The sequence below is a fragment of the Mobula hypostoma genome, chromosome 3, assembly GCF_963921235.1.
Source record: "Mobula hypostoma chromosome 3, sMobHyp1.1, whole genome shotgun sequence".
NCBI lineage: Eukaryota > Metazoa > Chordata > Chondrichthyes > Myliobatiformes > Myliobatidae > Mobula > Mobula hypostoma.
Window position 1 is genome coordinate 5,584,935 of NC_086099.1, and position 23,353 is coordinate 5,608,287.

A 23,353-nucleotide genomic window follows, 5' to 3' on the forward strand; every position below is an offset into this window, starting at 1 on the left:
CCCAAAGTGACCAAATTCCTCTTTCAATCTGGGCACATTGTGTTTGGGATAATTTCTTCAAGAGATGACAGCAGGCATCAAGTTCAACCAGGAAATTGCATGAACCCTTTAGCACAAGTCATATTGTCCTAGCGTCAGGTACAATCTACAGATCATTCCATTATTCCACTAACCCTTGATTCTGGATGCAAAGTGGAATGGAACTGCTGCAAAATATTTGCGATAGAACTGGGGTTAACATCTCAGGAGCATTTGGTGGCTCTGGGCCTGTACTCGGTGGAGTTTAGAGGATTGAGGGGGGAATCTCATCGAAACCTATCAAATAGTCTAGGTAGAGTAGATGTAGAGAGGAGGTTTCCTTTAGTGCGTGAGTCTAGGACCAGAGGATAGAGGGATCTCTACAAAGTGATCTAAATTAATTAAAAATATAAAGCACAAAATAATTGATTGTACAGGTATTTGCCCCCTTCAAGTCAGTATTTAGTAGATGCACCTTTGGCAGCAATTACAGCCTTGAGTCTGTGTGGATAGGTCTCTATCAGCTTTGCACATCTGAACACTGCAATTTTTCCCCATTCTTCTTTACAAAACTCCTCAAGCTCTGTCAGATTGCATGGGGATAATGAGTGGAGAGCCTCAACTGGATTGAGGTCTGGACTCTGACTGGGCTGCTCCTGGACATTAACTTTTTTGTTTTTAAGCCATTCCTGTGTAGCTTTGCCTTTATGTTTGGGGTCATCGTCTTGCTGGAAATCAAATCTCTCTCCCAAGCTGCAGTACTCTTGCAGACTGTGTCAGGTTTTCCTCTGGGATTTCCTTGTACTTTGCTGCATTCATTTTACCCTCTACTATCACAAGGTTTCCAGGGCCTGCAGCAGTGAATCATCTGCACAGCATGATGCAGCCACCACCGTGCTTCACGGTAGGGATGTTGTGTTTTTGATGATGTGCGGTGTTTGGTCTAATAGCCAGTAAGCTTCATTTTCGTTTCTTCAGCCCATAGAACCTTCTTCCAGCTGACTTCGGTCTCCCACATGCCTTCTGGCAAACTCTAGCTGTGATTTCATGTGAGTTTTTTCAACAGTGACTTTCTCTTTGCTACTCTTCCCTAAAGCTGTGACTGGTGAAGCACCCGGACAACAGTTGTTGTACGTGCACTCTCTCCCATCTCAGCCACTGAAGCTTGTAGCTCCTCCAGAGTTGCCATAGATCTCTTGGTGGCCTCCCTCACTAGTCCCCCTTCTTGAACAGTCACTCAGTTTTTGAGCACAGCCTGAACTAGTCAGATTTACAGCTGTGCCATATTCTTTCCATTTCTTGATGATTGACTTAACTGTACTCCAACGGATATTCTGTGATTTGGAAATGTTCTTGTATCCATCTCCTGACTTGTGCTTTTCAATAACCTTTTCACAAAGTTGCTTGGAATGCTCTTTTGCCTTCATGATGTAGTTTTTTCCAGGAAACTGACTCACTAATAGTTGGACCTTCCAGATACAGGAGTATTTTTACCACAATCAATTGAAACACCTTGAATGAACACAGGTCTCCAAAAACAGATCTCCATTTGACTGATTATGTGACTTCTAAAACCAATTGGCTGCAACAGTGATGATTTGGTGTGTCATATTAAAGGAGAGTGAATACTTATTCAATCAATTATTTTGTGTTTTATATTTGTAACTAATTTAGACCACTTTGTAGGGATCTGTTTTCACTTTGACACAGAGAATCTTTTTCTGTTGATCAGTGTCAAAAAAAACTGAATAAATCCATGCTGTAAGGCAATAAAACCTGAAACCTTCCAAAGGGATGAATACTTTTTATAGGCTATGTATCACTGGATCGCCTCAGCTGGTCACTGTGGTATTAATCTCTCCACTTCATCGTGAGAAAATAAAATTATTTTCTTTGTGGCGACATGGTAGGTTAACAGTGCAACACTTTACAGTGCAGGAGCTCGGGATCCAATTCCTGCCACACTCTGTGACCATGTGGGTTTCCTCTGGGTGCTCTGGTTTCCTCCCACGTTCCAGAGATGCCCGGGTTAGCTTAGTGAATTGTAGCCATGCTACGCTGGCATCGGAAACGTGGTGACACTTGTGAGCTGCCCCCAGCACAGTCCTCGCTGATTTGATTCAAACCACTCATGTTTACCAGATGTTTCAGTGCAAATGTGACAAATAAAGGTCCTCTTTAATCAGGCTTATTGAAGTGTGCCCATCACTCTGTAGCAAGGATCTATAACCACCAGGGTGTACCCTAAAAGTGAGCCGAGGAAGAAACTCAGGGTTGTCTTGGAAGGATAGCAAAGGATTTAATGAAGCAAAAATTATTTAAAAAGAGAAAGATGAATTGTTCACGAAACAGAGCCTCACACTCCCAACTCTCCAAAATGTCACAAATAAATGCAGGGTCAGAAAAAAGGAGATTCTGCAGATGCTGGAAATCCAGAGGTACACACACAAAATGCTGGAGGAACCCAGCAGGTCATGCAGCTTCCACGGAGCAGAGTAAACAGTTGACACTTCATCAGGACTGGAAAGGAAGGGGGAAGATCCCAGAGTAAGGTGGGAGAAGGGAAAGACGACGAACTAGAAGGGGGTCGGTGAAGCCAGGTGGGTGGGGGAGGGAGGATGAAGTAAGAAGCTGGGAGGGAGCAGGTTGAAAAGGAAGGAGGAGGGGTACCGGAGGAGGTGATAGGCAGCTGAGTAGAAGAGGTGGCAGGGGGAGGGCCAGAATGGGGAATTGAAGAGGGAAGGGGAAGGGGAAGGGGAAGGGGGAAAAAATCATCAGAAGTTGGAGAAATCGATCCAGGTTGGAGGCTACCTAGGCAGAATATAGACTGTTGCTCCTCCAACCCAAGAGTGGCCTCATCATGGCAGAAGAGGAGGTCTGGACTGACATGTTGGAACAGGAAAGGAGATTGGAATTAAAAAATGGTTGGCCACCTGGAAATTCTACTTTTAGCAGATGGAACAGAGGGATAAGTTATATGGTGTTATGGTTCAATGGTTCAACCACACCTTGAGTGTTCTAACTCAGTTCTGGCTGCCTCATTAGGGGATGGATGTGGAAGTTTCAGAGAGGGTGCAGAGGAAATTTACCAGGATGCTGCCTGGATTAAAGAGCATGTCTTGTGAAGATAAGGTTGAGTGATCTGGCTTTTCTCTTTGGAGTGGAGGAGGATGAAAGGTGAATTGATAGAGATGCACAAGATGATGAGAGTAATAGATCGAGTAGATAGCCAGAGGCTTTTTCTCAGAGAAAAACTAGTAATACAAGAGGGTAGAACTTTAAGATGACTGGAAAGAAGTATAGGGAGGATGTCAGAGGTGTTTTTTTTTTACACAGAGAGCGAACGGTGCATGGAATGTCCTGCTGGGGTGGTGGGAGAGACAGATACATTAGGAACATTTGAAAAACTCTTAGATAGGCACATGGATGATAGAAAAATGGAGGGCTATGTGGGAGGGAAGGGTTAGATCATCTTTAAAAAAGTTTAAAGGTCAGCACAACCCATGGACCATAGGGCCTGCCCTGTTCTATGTTCTAAAACAGACCCCTACTCTTCACTAATTACTAAGTGGGAATTAGTTTCCCTTCACCTGAAAGAGACAGCCAAATTACATTTGTTAAATCAGGTGTACAATTTTATTTTTCCACTTGAACATAAACTCCTCTATTTTAAAAAAAAACATTCTTCTTGGTTTCAGCACCCATAAGAACACCAATTTGTGTTATTTAAATTTTGGCGTTTTCATCTTATTTGCATTTATATTAAGCAAAGTGCATTTTTAATTGTCTGGTTTACACATTGCACAATACATAAATAATGCTATAAAATGTCTTCATATTTACAAGTAATATAATATATTTATATATAACATAAAATACACTTTTCTTTTATTAAATCTCATTACTTTTCATTGAAAGCATCTCTCCTTTAATAACACTGCTCTATCGACTATCGAGGAACACCTCCAGCCAACAAGGGCAGCTGGTTATGAACTGTCTTGTGTAACATTGGCCCCAGCCTTTTACAAAACTAATCTGAACACTGAACCCGGACCATGGCTCGTGCGTGAAATCATGGTCGTTGGGTCTCTGCAAGGTGTAAGACTTCTCGTAGTCGAAAGCCTTGATGGAATAGCCCGGGAATACTTTGTGCACCAGTAACGTCCTGGAGTCTGGGTTGTCCAGTGTGACCGACTTAATGAAGATTGGGTAGTTGCTGCGATTGTAGACCCACACACCGTCTGGCTCTTTGCTCAGCTGAATTCCGTAACCGATTTTACTCCGCACTTTGGTCACCAATTGGCTTTTGTTGTCAGAGTTCAACTGTCCAAGGCAGAAACCATTCCCGTGAGGTAGATCATAGAAAATATCCAGGGAGGGTTCCTGGACAGTGTAGAGACGTCCCACTCGCGTCCTCTCCTCCCAGTATGCAACAACGCACCAGTGCGATTGACTTCCCAGCTCCTGACTTATTCGCGATTCTGCAGAAGGAAGGGAAAAGAAAACCTTTAGCCTTTTACCTTAAACCAGCATCCAAAGTCATAGAATTTGCTCATTATTTACAGAAATAAAACATCATTGAAATAACCATGTACATGGAAGAGGGGAGTGGAGTTGGATAGTCTTCCTGAACCAATGGCAAATCCACTGACCATTAGCACCAAAACCCAACCTAGAGTTATAGAGTACTACTGTACAGAAACAAGCCCTTCGGCCCATCTAATCCATGCCAAACTATTATTCTGCATAGTCTCATCGACCTACACCTGCACCGTTGCCCTCCATACCCTCCCATCCATGTACCTATGCAAATTCCTCTTAATTGTTGCAATCAAACCCTCATACACGATTTCCACTGGCAGCTCGTTCCACACTCTCACCGCCCTCTCAGTGAACATTTCCCTCTCAGATTCCTTTTAACCCTTAGCTCATGACCTCCAGTTTTAGTCTCACCCAACCTCAGTGGATTATAAGTGCTGGGTTTGTTTACAGTTGTGACATCGATCAAATCTCCAGTCAATCTCCTCCAGTCCAAGGAATAAAGTTCTAACCTATTCAGCCTTTCTGTATAACTCAGGTCCTCAAGTCCCAGCAACATTTTTGTAATCATCATACACCTCAAATCATCAATACACTGAAGGCCATAGATCAAAGAAGAGAATCTTCTACTGATACTGAGAAGCTTTAACTCTGCTACACCACGGAACGCATAACACGCACACCCTCCTCCTCTGGTTTCTGTTCTAGCTATAGTTTTAAAGATTAGCTTTATGTGCCACATGTACATAAACGTACAGTGAAAGGCATCATTAGCATTCATTAACTCAGCGAGGACTGTGCTGGGTAGCCCACAAGTGAGCCACACATCCAGTGCCAATGTAACACACCCACAACTTGCTAACCCTAACCGCTATTTCTTTGGAATGTGGGAGGAAACCCGAGCACCCAGAGGAAATACGCACGGTTATGGGGAGAACAAACAAACTCCTTACAGACAGTGGCAAGAATTGAACCCCGACCGGTGATTGTTGGCACTGTAGATAGCGTCATGCTAAACGCTGCACTAATGAGTATCACCTGCTGCATTTAGTTAAAGTTCATTACAGATTGTCTGTCAGTCAGAAAGCTTACCAATACTAAGACAAGTACACCCCTGTAACTAATTGAAATCTAGGCTAAGTGATTAACATCTAGACTGTGCGCTCACACATGAATGTTTTATAAGTGCTGGGTTTGTTTACAGTTGTGATTCTTTCTGCTCCCTCTCTCTGTCTTTCCTTAATCCAACAACCCACAACTTTAGCTCTAATGATGTCATCTAAAACTCTGGCAAACTTCTATAGGTGTGAAGTGGAAAGCATTCAGAATGCCTGCATTACAGCCTGGTACGGAAACAGTAATGCCCTTGAACAAAAAAGACAACAAGAAGTAGTGGAGCAACACACATCAAAGTTGCTGGTGAACACAGCAGGCCAGGCAGCACCTCTAGGAAGAGGTACAGTCGACGTTTCAGGCCAAGACCCTTCATCAGGACTTTCGTCAGGAAGAGCTAGTCCCCCTCCCATTTTCAAATCTCTTACTAACTCTTCCTTCAGTTAGTCCTGACGAAGGGTCTCAGCCTGAAACGTCGACTGTACCTCTTCCTAGAGATGCTGCCTGGCCTGCTGCGTTCACCAGCAACTTTGATGTGTGTTGCTTGAATTTCCAGCATCTGCAGAATTCCTGTTGTTTAAGAAGTAGTGGATATGGCCCTGTTCATCACAGGAAAAGACCTCCCACCATTGAGCACATTCACACGGAGCATTGTTGCAGGAAAACAGCACACATCATCAGGGACTCCCACCATGCTGACCATGCTCTCTTCTCAATGCTGCCATCAGGAAGGAGGTAGAGAGCCTCAGGACTCACACCACCAGGCTCAGGAATAGTTATTACCCCTCAACCATCAGGCTCCTGAACCAGAGGGGATAACTTCACTCACCACAACACTGAGCTGTTCCCACAACCTAAGGACTCACTTTCAAGGACTCTTCATCTCATTTTCTCCATATTTATTATTTATGTATTATTATTTTGGTTTTTTTTGTATTTGTACATTTTGTTGCCTTTTGTTGTTTGTCCGTCTCTGTTGGGTGTGGTCTTTCATTGATTCCATTGTGTTTCTTTATATTTATTGTGAATGCCTGCAAGGAAATGAATCTCAGGGTTGTATATGGTGACACAAATGTACTTTGAATTAATAAATTTATTTTGAACTTTGTATCAGGAACTGGTAACCGGCCAGTTCACTCACCTTGCTCAATACTACCAACTTCAAAGTAAATTTGTTATCAAAGTAAGTATAGGGTACGTTACCATATACTATACAACCCTGAGATTCATTGTCCTGCAGGAATAAAGAACTGCAATAGAACTTACGTAAAACTATACATAAACATACCGACAAACAAATGATTTGCAGAAGAGACAAACTGCAAATGATCCCGGGAATGAGAGGGTTAACATGTGAGCAGTTTATGATGGCTCTGGGCCTGTACTCACTGGAGTTTAGACGAATGGGGGCGGGGATATCTTGTTTAAATCTATCGAATACTGAAAGGCCTAAATAATATGTTTCCTATTGCGGGGGGAGTGTAGAACCAGAGGGCACAGCCTCAGAATCGAGGGACTTCCCTTTAGAACAGAGATGAGGCTGTGCCCTCTGGTCCCAGACTCCCCCACTACAGGACACATCCTCCCTACATCCACTCTAACAAGGGCCTTTCAATATCTGGTGGTTTTCAATGAGATCCTCACTTATTCTTCCAAACTCCCATGAGTACAGGTCCCAGAGTGAGTATGGGTGATGGGGATGAGGATGTGGGGAAGGACGAGGAAAAGATAGGAGCACAATTTTACAGCCTGCAGATGCAGGTTTATGAGAGAGAGAGCGAAAGAGAGAGAGAGAGAGAGAGAGCGAGAGAGCGAGAGAGAGTGTGTGTGTGTGTGTAAGAGAGAGAGAGAGAGAGAGAGAGTGGGGGGGATGAGAAAACAAAGGGTTTCTGCCATTCACTGTGGCGACTGGAACCTCAACAATAAAATCCAGCAAAAGGAAGCAAGGCCCATTCCTTTTGTCTAAGAAAACCTGTCTCCTGTGAATGGGACAGAGCAGATTATTGTGAATGGGTCAGACAGCAGATTTCTGTGAACTGGGACAGAGCAGATTACTGTGATCGTGGCAGGCAGCAGATTTCTGTGAATGGGTCAGAGAGCAGATTTCTGTGACTGGGGCAGGCAGCAGATTACTGTGACTGGGGCAGGCAGCAAATTACTGTGAATGGGACAGAGATCAGATTACTGTGAATAGAACAGAGCAGATTACTGTGACTGGGGCAGGCAGCAGATTTCTGTGAATGGGTCAGAGAGCAGATTTCTGTGACTGGGGCAGGCAGCAGATTACTGTGACTGGGGCAGAGTAGATTACTGTGACTGGGGCAGAGTAGATTACTGTGACTGGGGCAAGCAGCAGATTACTGAATGGGACAGAGAGCAGATTTCTGTGACTGGGGCAGGCAGCAGATTACTGTGAATGGGACAGAGTAGATTACTGTGAATGGCTACACAGTGTTTATTCATTGTCAAAAATTTCTCATCAGCCATGCAAATTATAGGCTGCAACTCTGTCTGCAGGCAATTACTGCCTTTGCCATTCGAAATAACTTAAGCCCTTAAAGGGAGGGCAGAGGAGTTACAGCATAAAACAATTTATTCCCAGACAGAATGTAATTGTCTTTGGAGTCTTCACATTCTTTATTTTATGATGCGGTACATGTAGATGATTATTTTATGCAGTTAAGAGATTTAAGTACAAATTTAGTAAAGGGGCCAGATACAAATTTCACACAAAGATACATCTAAATCTTAAAACTGTAAAACTTAGGAACAGAATTAGGCCATTCGGCCCATCAAGTCTGCTCCGCCATTCCATCATAGCTGATTTATTATCCCTCTCAACCCCATTAACCTGCCTTAGACCATAAAACAAAAGGGCAGAATTAGGCCATTCGGCCCATAAAGTCTGGTCTGTCATTCCATCATGGCTGATTTATTACCCCTCTCAAACTCATTCTCCTGCCTTCTCCCTGAAACGTTTGATGCCCTGACTAACCAAGAACCCATCAACCTCCGCTTTAAATATATCCAATGAGTTGTCCTCCATAGCTGTCTAAGAAATTCCTCCTCATCTCAATTTTTTATGCCAAGGATGGCAATTTATCTAAAAGCTGAATGCGTGGCCACACTTGCAGCTGCCCAGCCCAGTCCTCGTTGATCTGATGACACAAACAACGCACTTCACTGTTCGTTTTGATGTACAGGTGACAAATAAAGCTAATCTACCCTTTTACTTGGGTGGGGGTGGGTCATAGTCACTCAGTGTGCCGTACCTGTATGTGAAAACATATTTGGTATCCCCGCACCCCCCCCCATGGTCTTCCAAGTTCAATACTCTAAGTAAATTTATTATCAAAGAACATATGTGCCACAACTCTTGAGATTCCCTTTTCTCAATAAATCCATAATAAAATCAATGAAAAATCGCACCAACTCGAATGTTCAAAACCTATGGTAAAAGACAACAAACTCTGCAAAACAAAATAATAAATAAATAAGCAATAAATATTGAGAACAAAGTGAGTCCATAGGTTGTGGGACCAGTTCAGTGGTGGGGTGAAGGAAGTTATCCCCACTGGTCTAAGAGCTGATGGTTGAGGGGTGATAACTGTTCCTGAACCTGATGGTGCAGGTCCTGAGGCTGGTGGCAGTCCCCAGTGACGGGCACTGCTTTCCTGCCACAACATTCCACATTGATGTGCTCAGTGGTGGGGAAGGCTTTACTCGTGATGGACTGGGCCGTATTCACTCATTTTTGCATGATTTTCCGTTTAAGGGCATGACTGAACCCTTTCAAACTCTCAAGCATGTGAAGTAATTGGGGAGGGGGTGCGCGTTATAATAATAAATAAGCAAGTGTGATTTTTTTAAAAAACATGGTCTACAGCCAACTTCTGTTCAAGATCCATAAAATTTGGATGAGGTCATTGAAACGGAGCACAAGAAAAGTCACACCGAGAGAGGGAAATCTGGTAATAAGCATAAGAGATTCTGCAGATGCCGTAAATCCAGAGCAACACACACAAAATGCTGGAGGAACTCAACAGGTCAGGGAGCATGTATGGAGAGGAATAAACAGTCGATGTTTTGGGCCAAGACCCTTTGTCAGGACTGACTTCTCTAAGAAAGGATGTGCTGGCACTGGACAGAATCCAGAGGAGGTCCATGAAAATGACGCTGGGAATGAAGGGTTTAATGTACGAGGAGCATTTGATGGCTCTGGGTCTACATTTGCTGAAGTTTAAAAGAATAAATGGGGATCTCGTTGAAATCTCTCAAATGAGGACACTGAGTGTGTGGAATTCATTGCCAAAGGTGGCTATGGAGGACATGTCATTGGGTATATTTAAAGCGAGGTTGATTAGTCAGTGCATCAAAGGATACGGGAAGAAGGCAGGAGATTGGGGACGGGATGAGAAGGATAATAAATCATGATGGAATGGTAGAGCAGCCTCGATGGGCTGAATGGCCTAATTCTGCTCCTGTGTCTTATGATCTTATGTTAATGAAGGCAATAAATTATTTACATGAAAGACATTAACAGCTTCACTGAAATGACAGGCAATTATTGTCAGCTGGAAAAGGGCAGGAGGTAAGGATTAAAAACTCTGTCACCGCCGTCAAATCGGCAAAGGTAGTTAGACGGGCTTTCTGTGAGGGCCAGTTGTGAAAGGTTTATTCAGGTAATGGAACTTGTTTCTTTAAACTTGCTCAATTTGCCCACAACAGCGGGATTCAAAGCAGGCAGGTGTCCTGATGAAGGGTCCTACGCGAGAAAGCTCAGCGATGCCTCTACTGTTTGAGAAGGCTGAAGAGAGCTGGACTACGCTCCCCCGTACTCACGACCTTCTGCATCACTGCTTGGTACAGAAACTACCCTGCTATGGACAGGGAGGGTCCATAACGGGGAGTCAAAACTGCCAATGCACTACCGGCACCAGCCTATCCACCATCGAGGACACAGATACAGAAAGCGGCTGGAAAAGACAAAGGGCCGGTAACATCATGAAGGATCCCACCCACCCTGCTCATGGACTGTTTGTCCCCACTCCCATCAGGAACGAGGCTACGTAACATCCACACCAAGACCAGCAGTCTCGAAAACAGTTACCTTTAAATACCTTCCCAAGCAGTCAGGATGATCAACACCCCCACCCATTACTTCATTATTTCCTGTCAGTCACCCTGTACAGCCTAGCAACACTGGCACTTATATATTTTTACTTTTTGTGTTGTTGGTATTATTGTGCTCTTCATCTTATTGTGGTTTTCTCTGGTGCTGCATCGGAAGCATAACAACAATTATTTTGTTCTCCTTCACACTTGAATACTGTAAATAACATTAAGCAGTTTTGAACCTCAGCCTGAACCGTTCTCTTGCATAGACACTGTTGAGTTCCTCCAGCGTACTGTGTGGGAGAAGACTGGTAATCATTTTACACCATTACTTCAGTGCCAGTTGGTTTTGATCCTTATTTCCCCACATGAGTGCCTGCACTGAGACCAGTTAAAGGCCTCTGATAGATAGAATCAACCCCTTCAGAGCAAGTGAACTTGGGGCATTCTTTTGCCTCTTCCTGGAGAATTTTGGGAGGCTGCTTCATTTTTATTTAGAGATATAGCGAGGAACCTTCTAGCCCACCAACCCATCAACTTAACCCCAGCCTAATCACAGAACAATTTACAATGACCAATTAACCTACTCACCGGCAACACACACAAAATGCTGGAGGGACTCAACCTATGAACAGGTATGTTTTTAGACTGTGGGAGGAAACCAGAGCAACCGGAGGAAATCCACGCAGTAACGGGGAGAACGTACAAACTTTCTGACAGAGGGCACTGGAGTTGAACTCTGAACGCCAATATCCGAGCTGTAATAATGTCAAGTTAATTGCTACACTACCATGGAAAAGCTCGTCTTGTATACTGCTCATACTGGCTAAATCATTACTGAGGTAGAACAGTTTCCTTCTTTTTCAGCCCCTCACCTCTTCTACTATAACCTCATCTACCCTCCCCCACCAACCCACATTCCTCCTCACCTGGCCTCGCCTATCACCAACTGGCTTGTCTCCTTCCCAGCCCCCCCAGCTTCTTAGTCTGGTTTCTGTCTCCTTCCCTTCCAGTCCCGATGAAGCATCTTGGTGCAAAACATCAACTGTTTATTCCTCTTCATAGATATTTCCTGACCTGCTGAATTCCTCCAATATTTTAGAACATAGAGTACAGCACAGAAACAGGTCCTTCGGCCCACAATCTTATGCCAAACCAAGTAATTAATAATCAAATGGCAACTAATCTCTTCTGCCTACACAATGTCCATATCCTTCAATTTTCCTCACATTCAGGTGCCCATCTAATGGTCTCTGAAAAGTCTCTAATGTATCTGCCTCTATCACCATCCCAGGCAGCGCATTCCAGACACCAACCACTCTCTGGGTAAAAGAACTTGCCCCTCACTTATGTTTTGAAATTACCCCCTCCCACCTTAAATGCATGCATGTCCTTTTTTATTAGACATGTCTACATTTCTACCCTGGGAAAAGATATTGTCTATCTACTCTATTTACGCCTCTCAAAGTCTTGTGAACATCTATATTTTGAAAGTGCTAAGAAACACCCTGTGGTTATGACAGGCACCACATGAATAGACAGAATCAGGTTTAATATCACCAGCATATGTCATGAAATTTGTTGTCTTCTGGCAGCAGTACATTGCAATACATTATAATAAAAACAACTGTAAATGACAGTAAATTCATTTATATTTAAAAAGTTACATTAAATAAGCAGTGCAGAATAAGAAAAAAAAAGTGAAGCTTTCATGACTAGGTAACCCTAGGTAAGTGAAAAGGTAATCCTAGGTAACTTAAAAAATGAAGTTCATTGTCCATTCAGAAATCTGATGGTGGTGGGGAAGAAGCTGTTCCTGAATTCATGACTGTGTGCCGTCAGGCTCCTGTATCTCCTCCCTGATGGTGGGAATGAGGAGACATGTCCCTCCCTGGGTGACAGGGGTCCTTAATGATGGATGCCACTTTTTTGAGGCATTGCTCCTTGAAGACGTCCTGGATACTGGGGAGGCTGGTGCCCATGATGGAACCGGCCGAGTTTACAACTTTCTGCAGCTTATTTCGAACCTGTGCAGTGACCCCTCCATACCAGACAATGGTTAGAATGCTCTCTACAGTACACAGTTCGCAAGAGTCTTTGTGACATACCGTCTCTTCAAACTCCTAATGAAATATAGCCACTGTCTGGCCTTCTTTGTAGCTGCATTGATAGGCTGCAGTTACAGAGAAGGCATGTTAAAGTACCTCCAGCTTACAGAAAATACTATAATTTAGAGTAACAAGCTAAACCCCAGCGCTCCCCATTCAGACAACATTACCTCTGTCTTTTTACCTCATTTTGACTGCTTATTTATCTTTTTATGGCTTTTATTATAATTCATTCTACAGTATATTTGATGTCTTGCAAAGCAACAAATTTCACAACGTTCTGAACAGTAAAGCACTCTTAACTTTGCGGTTGCAACGTTCACCAGCCAATTTAAACATGGAACAGTGGAGCACATGAACAGCCCCTTCGGTCTGCAGGTCAGGGCTAACCAGAGATAGTTTCATCAAAACAAAGTGCAAGGTTTAGCCAGGCCAGAACAGCCACTCCTGGAAGGACATACACCCCATATACCGGGACTTCTTCGCCTGGTCAACGCGAATAGAAAAACACTGCACACTCAAGTTTATATTTTACTGGGAACTACACTGGGGGCTAAGGCCAAAAAGATTGAAGATTAAAGATTAGCTCGTACATTGAGACATCAAAAGTTCACTGGAAGTGTGAAGAAAAAACACATCAGTGAAATGCGTTGTTTTGAGTTAACATCCAAGGATGTGCTGGGGGCAGGGGGCAGACCGTAGAGTGTCACCGCACTTCCCCTGCCAACACAGCATGCCCAGAACTTACTAACCCCTACATCTCTGGAATACGAGAGGAAACAGGAGCACCCAGAGGAAACCTACGTTACACAGGGAAAATGTACAAGCTCCTTACAGACAAGGCAGCAACTGAACCCCAATTGCCGGGGCTGTAGTGCGTTATGCCAACTGCTACAACCCTGACAACACAATCGTCTTTCCCGGTTTTTCATTAGGGAGGTGTAAGCATACCTGTCCCTCAGTGTGTAACAATGACCCCTTTCCCTCCCCTCACCTTATTCTGGTACCTGCCCCCCTCCTTTGCAGTCCTGCTGAAGGGGCTCAGCCTGAAACGCAGCTGTGAATTCCTCTCCATAGACGCTGCCTGACCTGCTGAGTTCCTCCAGCACTCTGTGTCTGCTACTCTGGATGTATGAAAATGTCAGGACTGCTCTGGAGAACATACCTATCCTTTAGCGCCTCTGAAACCAATTCCCTGTCATAATCCTGTCATTTTTACAGGAGTGTTCAGTGTGGGGTTAGGTGAAACTTTGAATCAGGTTTTCTCCCAGTTTAGGAGATAATTCAGATTCTATATTGCCTTGGGGCAAGTCTCACAATCTAGCTAACTGTTACGCCAGCAGTCTGTGAGATGGAGGTGGAAGGGAGTACATACATGACACATATACCACTCAGAGAGTCACTGTCTTGGGGGCATTGACAGGGAAATTAGAATCAGCATCCAGTTGAATATTCCTGGTATGTGTCATGAAATAATTTGTGCTGTGGCAGCAGTACACTTCAACACATAGTAATAAAAAATTATCAACTACAATAAGTATATATAAAATAAGGAATGCAAAAATGACCAAATACAATCAAATTTATGAAAAACTACACATAAACTAAGACTGACAAACAACCATCTGCAAAAGGCAAACTGTGCTAATAAAAATATAAATAATACTAGTCTTTGAAAGTGGGTCCACGGGTTGTGGGAAAAGTTCAGTGCTGTGTGAGTGAAGTTATTATCCTCAATGGTTCAGAAGCCCATTGCTGAAGCTGGTGGTGTGGGTCCTGAGACGCCTGTATCACCTTTCAAGACCATGTCCTGGATGGTGGGGGTCTCGGATGATTTCTTGTGTCAGTGTTCCTTGTAGATGTAGTCAAAGGCGGGGAGGGCTTTACCTGGGCTGACTGAGCTGCATCCACTACTTTTTGTACTCTTTTCCATTCCCGGGCTTTGCTGTTTTCATACCAGACAAGTTCATTTCCTTAATGAACATGCTTTAACACAGCCAGGCCTGGAAGGACACACCCTATGTACCTGGACTGTGTCCCATGGTCAATATGAAGGACACACCCTACACACCTAAACTGTGTCCCATGGTCAATATGAAGGTCACACCCCACGTACCTGGACTGTGTGCCATGGTCAATATGAAGGACACACCCTACATACCTGAACTGGTTCTCCTGGTCGATGTGAACTTAAAAACTCATAAGACCATAAGAAATCAGAGCAGCATTTGGCGATTCAGCCCAATAAACCAGTTCCATCATGACTGATCTATCACCATAGAAACATAGAAAACCTACAGCTCAATACAGGCCCTTTGGTCCACAATGCTGTGCCGAACATGTACTTACCGAGCGTTAACCATAGCCCTCCATTTTCCTAAGCTCCATGTACCTATCCGGGAGTCTCTTAAAAGACCCTATCGTATCCGCCTCCACCACCGTCGCGAGCAGCCCATTCCACACACTCACCACTCTCTGTACATCTCCTCTGTACCTACTTCCAAGCACCTTAAAACTGTGCCCTCTCGTGATAGCCATTTCAGCCCTGGGAAAAAGCCTCTGACTATCCACACGATCAATGCTCCTCATCATCTTATACACCCCTAACAGGTCACCTCTCATCCTCTGCCACTCCAGGGAAAAAAGGCCAAAATCACTGAACCTATTCTCATAAGGCATGCCCCCCAATCCAGGCAACATCCTTGTAAATCTCCTCTGCACCCTTTCTATAGTTTCCCCATCCTTCCTGTAGTTAGGATGACCAGAACTGAGCACAGTACTCCAAGTGGGGCCTGACCAGGGTCTATATGGCTGTAACATTACCTCTCGGCTCTTAAACTCAATCCCACGATTGATGAAGGCCAATACACCGTATGCCTTCTTAACCACAGAGTCAACCTGAGCAGCAGCTTTGAGTGTCCTGTGGACTCAGACCCTAAGATCCCTCTGATCCTCCACACTGCCAAGAGTCTTACCATTAATACTATATTCTGCCATCGTATTTGACCTACCAAAATGAACCACTTCACACTTATCTGGGTTGAACTCCATCTGCCACTTCTCAGCCCAGTTTTGCATCCTATCAATGTCCCGCTGTAATCTCTGACAGCCCTCCACACTATCCACAACACCCCCAACCTTTGTGTCATCAACTTCCCAACTCCATTCTCCTGCCTTCTCCCCATAACTTTTGATGCCCTAACTAAACAAAAACTATCAACCTTCACTCTAAATATACCCAATGATTTCACAGCGGTCTGTGGCAATGAATTTCACCGATTCACCACCCTCTGGCTAAAAAAATTCCTCCTCGGTTCTGTTCTGAGTGGCTATCTCTGAGGCTGTGCTCTCTGGTCCTGGACTCCCCCACTACAGGAAACATTCCCTCCACATTCACTCTATTAAGACCTTTCAATATTTGATAGGTTTCAATTAGATCCCCTCCCCCATTCTTCTAAACTCCAGCAAGCACAGGCCCAGCTACATCAAATGCTGCTCATATGTCTTTCATTCCTGGGATCGTCCTGGAGACCCTCTCTAATATCAGCACAACATCTTTCTGAGATAAGGAGCTCAAAACCGCTCAGTTCAGTCTGACCAGTACCTTATGAAGCCTCAGCATTACATCCTTGCCTTTATATTCCAGTCCTCTCAAAATGAATGCCAACATTGCACTTGCCTTCCTCCCCACCAACTCAACCTGCAAATTAACCCACACGAGGACACCAAAACTGCTGACAGCAATTGCACCTCACTGTGGGTGAGGCCAACAAGAGACTCTCTTCTCAGCCGCTCCCCTTGCCCATTCCTTGACCCCTCAACCCGCCCAACCGGCTGCCAGCTTCACAACTCGCATGTTTGTGTCCCCACCGCACTGGAAGGGGAAAACAATGCCAGCCGGCAGACTGGAGACGGAGAGCAGCCGGCAAGAGTTAATCATTACTTCTGTCTGGCTGTATAATCGCATCACTTCTATTCCTGGTCACGTGGCTGTTCTTCCCTAACACAGCACACGCGAGGTTCCAACTTGTGACACAAATCACCTGCCAACACCAGGCTCTGGGTAGGTCTCCTGCACCTTCAAAGTCCTTTTCTGCTTAAGGTTTTTATTTGCCAGTAAGCCAGTTGTCACAGACGCCCCCATCTCCTGGCCCACACTTATCGCAGCCCCAACAACACACGGTGAAGTGGGAACAGGCAGCTGTCTGTACTGTACTGGGTAGAATGGGGTCTCAGCAGGTCGCTCTGAAGGACGAAAGCTCAGTCTGTGTGTTCTATTCCCCCTGCCGTCTAGCCTGAGCCTCACTTAGAGCTGCTAAGTCATTATATCCACGGCTCGGAGGTTCAACAGCCAGGAGACACACAATTCATTAACGTTAGAAATTCAGCACTAAACAGCAGGCTCAGTCGAAGGATTCACTGCGGGTTCTGAGATGACCCTATGGATATTTCAAACTTGAAAATGTGGTGGCTTTCAACATATCCATCCCCAAGTAAATTAACCGAAAAAAGAGGGGGATAATCAAAGCCCAGTGTGAAAGAGGTAAACACAGGGAGAGGGGAGAGGGGGAGAAGGAAACACTTCTTTATTTCTCTGGCACCTGACCACATTGCGAAGCACTGCTGAGCTCTGATAACACAATGTCTCTCTTTGCAGCCCAGGTAGACCAGGCCCCTGGGCTCCTGCTCCCAGAAACGCTCCGATGAAAGAATGAATCTGACTTTGGTGAGAGCATTGGGATACGTTACCAATTAAATCAGAAAATAATTCACATACAAGTTCCCAATGCAGATAATGATAAGGATCATTAGGGCAGTTCCGAGAAAGAAGGTGGGCAAATGAGAACCTGTCAGGCGTTGGTCAGGCGCACTTGGGAGTATTGTGAGCAGTTTGCGGCCCCTTATCTCAGAAAGAGTGTGCTGGCGGTGGGGAGAATTGAGGAAGTTCATGAGAATGATTTTGGGAATGAAAAGATTCATGTGTGAGGAGTGGTTAATGGCTCTGGGCCTGTACTCGCTGGAGTTCAGAAGGATCTCATTGAAACCCATGTTCTGTTTAGTATTTGTTTACTTTCCTATTGTTGGTTTTTCATACATGAAATATCCCTCATATATCTACCTCTATCACTAGCCCTGGCAGTGTATTCCTTTTAACTCACTCCAAGATCAATCTAACACTTCCCTCCTACACAGCCCTCCATTCCTCTATCATCCATGTGCCTATCTAAGAGTCTTTTAAATGTCCTTAATGTATCTGCCTCTACCTTGGCTCCATACACCCACCATTCTCTGTGTAAAAAAAACCTCTGACATCCCCCTTCTACTTTCCTTCAATCACCATAAAATTATGTCTCTTTGTACTAGTCATTTTTGCCCTGGGGCAAGGTCTCGGGCTGTCTACTCAACCATACCTCTATCAAGTCCCCCTCTCGCCCCCTAGATGTCTGATCTCCCGTCTGTGGCTGTTCAAGTGAACAGCGCCTAACGGTGGGCCACTGGGTAAGTCTAAGCCTTGGCCCCTGTGGCAAGTCCCTAACTGTACCGCCTCTAATCCAGTTACTGCTCTCTCATGGTTTCATTGCAGCCTCAGCATCTTTTGTTCCCTGGAAACTCTCAGCAATGTGGGAATATTAATTTTTCCTGATCCATTTTTCTCCGAAAAATAGTCAATTCCTGGCGACCTTGGGAGGATTCACAGAACGAGAATAAACTTCAAACTGTCCAACCCCCTCTCTCGCCCCTCGGAGACTTCATTCAGCCAAGTTGGTAGCGTGCCAGCTCCTTTCCAGTTATTAGCTCAAAGTAAACTGTGTCATTAGTAACAGCCGTACCCCACCCGGTGCAGGCACAAGCAGCAGCAGCAGAAACACAATGTGTGAGTCAGGCCGAGAGCCTTGGCTCATCTCAAACCGGAACAACATCAGCCTTGTAGGATGTCCGTGTGTCAATGTAATCTCATGGGGGAAGTGACACAAAAACCTGAAAAGTGTGTGCGAGAGAGAGAGGAGAGGCAGAGAGCGACAGACAGAGAGAGAGAGAGAGAGAGAGAGAGAGAGAGAGAGAGAGAGACAGAGAGACAGAGAGAGAGAGAGAGAGAGAGACAGAGAGAGAGAGAGAGAGAGAGAGAGAGAGAGAGAGAGAGAGGAGAGAGAGGAGAGAGAGAGGAGAGAGAGAGGAGAGAGAGAAAGAGTTGAGAGAGAGAGACAAGGGGGGAGACAGAGGAGAGAAAGAGAGGGAGGAGAGACAGAGAGAGGAGAGAGGAGAGGGAGAGAGAGAGTGGGGGCAGATAGGGAGAGGGAAAGAGGGTGGAAGGGAGAAAACAAATGCTGAATAGAGGTGAAGAGTTGCATAACTCAGAGGAACTCACATATGTCAAAGGCTTTCTTTGGGTAAAATATGTAACAGTGACAGCCTGATGGAATTGGCTGTGACAAGCACTAAAGTACTCAGAAAGAACCAGTGGTTGTGGAGGCATTGAGAAAAGGAGTGCAGAGCAGCCCTAGATCGGGAGGACAAAGTCAGAAGCTGGGGGGTGATAGATGGAAATGGCAAAGAGCTGAGACGAAGGAGAGGAGAGTGGGCCATGGGGGAAAGAGAAAGAGGAGAGGAACCAGAGGGGAGGTGATAGCAGGTGGTGGGGAAGAGTTTAGAGGCCAGAGTGGAGAATTGAAGAAAGGAGAGGGGGAGAAATTACTAGAAGTTGGAGAAACCAATGTTCACGCCATCAAATTGGGTTATAGATGAAACATGAGGTGCTGCTCCTCCAACCTGAGAGTGGCCTCATCGTGGCAAACAACTCCATTGAAAGTGTCACAGCTGAGGTACGCAGCCCTGTTGTTGCTGCCTTCAGATGAGTAAATTACTTCTGTTGGCAACAACAGACTGTAGGACATGGTTGGAGGAGGTGAAGGTGGATGCAAACTCCACCCAGTACCTCAACCTACCACAGCCAAAGGCTACAGAAGATGGATGCTCCACCATGGACAGTCCCAAGCCCAGCTGCAAAAAGGAGAGGGTTGACTGCTGGAGGAACTCAGCAGGTCAGGCAGCATCTATGGAAAAAGGGTACAGTCGACGTTTTGGACCGAGACCTTTCGGCAGGACGATTGGTTATACACCACCCCTTAAAAGCCCAGCATTATGGAAGCTCCAGAGACATCATTACTGGGAGAGACAGGATCTCCAAAGATATGCTATATATACCTGGGGACGATTTGAAAACCTGACCCAGGACAGGGGTCTCTGGTGAAATGTCGGCAGCCTACACCCCAGTAGGGGTGATGGGTTTCAAAAGAAGAAAAAGCCAGTCCAGTCCGCCTTTAAGGAAATCACCACTGCTAAGTCACAAGCTACCGAGGCTCGTAAAATTACCAATCGGCTCTGGAGTTGACCCTCAATTCTGCAAAGCTGTCACTAAGTCCTTTGAGTTGAAATGTCTACAGGCAATTGAGAACAAATGGTGCAAATACCAAAACTCTTGTGACAGATACTTTAGTAGACTGTAGGTGGCCTGAATGCATATGGAGCAAAAGACAGGCAGTTCAGGAGGCAGTGTTACAGTCCAGGCAGGCAGTATGGTAAGTGGGACCATAATGGATTTGGATGAGAGGTGACCTCATAGAGGGGTACAAGATAAGAGGGATAGATCCAGTGGACAGTTAAGACTTTTTTCCAGGGCGGAAGTGGCTAATACAAAGGTGGGGGGGGTGCAGTAATTTAAGGTGATTGGAGAAAAGAATAGTGGGGATGTCAGAGGCAAGTATTTTTTTTACACAGAGAGCGTTGAGTGTGTGAAACATCTTGCCAGGGTGGAGGTGGAGGCAGGTACAGTACAGTGGAGAAGCAAGAAACTCTTAGTTGACAGAGAAATGGAGAGCTATGTGGGAGGGAAGGGAGTAGGTTAATGCATTGCAGAAAAGCCTGTACTGTTTTATGTTAGCCGTGTTAGCTCGTTCCACCCAGGGTAAAGTCTCTAACTGTCCATCCAATCTATGCCTCTTATCATCTCGTTCACCTCTAATCCTCCTTTGCTCCAAAGCGAAAAGAGTTTGCTCAACACTCAGCCTTTCCTCATAGGGTATGTTCTCTAATCCAGGAGCATCCTGGTAAATCTCCTCTGCACCCCCTCTAAAGCTTCCACATCCTTCCTGTAATGAGGCAACCAGAACTGAATTTGGGATTGATACTTTCTTCTTTGAATTAATCTAATTTGCTTTACAAGATTCAACTCGCCTGCTTGGCAACCAGTTGTGACAAATATCTCCCAACCTCCAGTGTGCCTTTGCAAACTGCCGATTCAAACTTAGGTTCAAGACGACAATGAGAATTCTCGTTAAAGAAAACTCACTATTCACAATGTCCGGATTTAGTAAATTATTGATCCCAAGCAAGCCCAACCCTACATTCAAGGGAAGTGTTAGATTGATCTTAGAGTAGGTTATAGGGTCAGTTCAGCGTGTAGTTGTAGTGTTCTATGTTTATGAAGCATTTCAGGCAAGAAGTGCCCTTATCACAGCTCCATAATAATGGTTCCTTAAGGTTGTTATAACAGGGTGGGGACAAGCTCCCACTACCTATTAAATGCTGAGGAACACTCACAATGCACTGGAGGAACGCAGAAGGTCAGTCAGCATCAGTTGAAAAGATTAGTCGACGTTTCGGGCCGAAACCCTTCGTCAGGACTGAAGGAAGAACTTTGGGGAGGGTTTGAAGAATGCTGGTAGTTGAAAAAAACAGTAATCCTTCAGCCCGAAACATTGACTAATCTTTTCAACTGATGCTGACTGACCTGCTGAGTTCCTCCAGCGCATTGTGAGTGATCCTTTGACAACAGGATCTGCAGATCATTTTGTGTTTACCTATTAACTGCTCCCAGTGGCATGCTTCTCAACTAGCCTCTGACAACTAAGTTCAACTCCTGACCTTCACGTGTGGCTTAGCTAAGTCCAGCGGAACTGTTTCTACTGACAGAAGGGACAAAGACGGGTTACTGCTGGTTTAAAGTCAGTCGTTCTGGGCAGATGCGGCTCGTCAGCTGTGGCTGGCAACTCATCTAGGTGAAGGAAAACTCTGATCTCAAACCTCTGCTGTCTTACGGCTATACCCACTCATGGGGAAGGCTTCAGGAGTAAACCCCGAGGGAAAAGTTCAGAGCTGGTGCCCTTAAGACAGTCTCACATTGAGTTCAATGCTGACTGGCAACTCCTGCGCTGCTGCTGGTACCAAACTGTATCGGTCTCTGCCGGTCCTTTGGATTTACTGGATATGTGGAGACAGGGAGCCTGTTGCATGGGGAACAGCTTGCTCTGCATATAACACCACCCTGGCTGGCTTATGGGAAGGCAGATAGCTAGGACACAACAGGCATGGTCGACCCCAACTAATGGAGGGCTTGGTGGAGGTGGGAGGTGATGTGTTTCTGAAATTTCCCTCAAGATTTTGACTAAGAAAGAAGCCAGCTACAACACCTTGGAAAGTGGAATTTTGTGTCAAATATGTAGGGTCATTTATTCTGCCTACCAAGAATTTGTTAGACACATCAAATCTGTTGCCCAACACACAGACAATTGTCAATAATTTATTCCAAGCGGCTCCTGTATATTCTCCACCAACAAAGACATTCCTGCCCCATTGCTCATTGCAAGAGATGAATATTTGCCTTCAGAGAGAATGGAGTCTGAAAGCATGCAGTGTTAATACTAAGGTGGGGCTCTTTTTAAAGATGTGCTATCTCTGAATGCCAGAAGGACTGGCTGTGGTAAATGCCAAGGTCACGTCGAGGTTTCTGTAAACAACGCCCGTCTACAAATGGGCAGACACTTGCACATTCCCAACCTCGGGTTGGAGATTTATTTCCAGATACAGTGTGGAACAGGCCCAAGCAAGCCACTCCACTGAAGAACCCATCCACATCCTCTTAATTCACGCCAGAATTTACAACGACCAACTTGCCTCCGGTAGTGAAGCGGTCAGTGCAACGCTATTACAAACTGAGGCGGAGTTCAGAGTTCAACGCTCTGTAAGAAGCTTGCACGTCCTCCCCATGGAATCCCTGGGTCTTCCAGCTTCCTCCCACCGTACGAAGACGGACTGTTAATTGTAAATTGTCCGTGGGTTAAGGTGGTGGGTCGGATCGAAGGGTCAGAAGGGCCTGCTCTGCCCCGGTATCTCTAAATGCAACAAATAAATGAGGCACCGACACCTCTCCTCCTCTGCCTGAAGTGGTTTCTCACAGCAACACAGCTGCACAAGACGAAGGGAGGCAAAAGAACTGGAATGAGTGTTTTATACGCAGAACACTGAACAGTACAGCAAACAACATGCCGCCATCGCCTGCAATTAAAGGCTTTCGATTGGCCATCCCTAAAGAGTTAGAACTTAAAACACCACAACACAGTACAAGCCCCCCCCCCCCCCGGTCCACCATGTTCTGCTGACCTTTGAACCACTGTATCTAGCCC

General features: G+C 45.2%; 1 protein-coding gene across 2 annotated transcripts in view; it reads right to left on the reverse strand.

Moving 5' to 3' along the window:
• Window positions 1-3,646: 3,646 nt before the first annotated feature.
• Window positions 3,647-23,353, reverse strand: part of smad7 (SMAD family member 7) — a 44,588-nt gene continuing 24,881 nt past the window's right edge. For both annotated transcript variants that reach the window (XM_063042597.1, XM_063042596.1), the window contains exon 4: window positions 3,647-4,499. In XM_063042597.1, coding sequence (XP_062898667.1) covers window positions 3,961-4,499 — 539 coding nt within the window. In that variant the 3' untranslated portion in view covers window positions 3,647-3,960. The remainder of the gene's footprint in view (window positions 4,500-23,353) is intronic.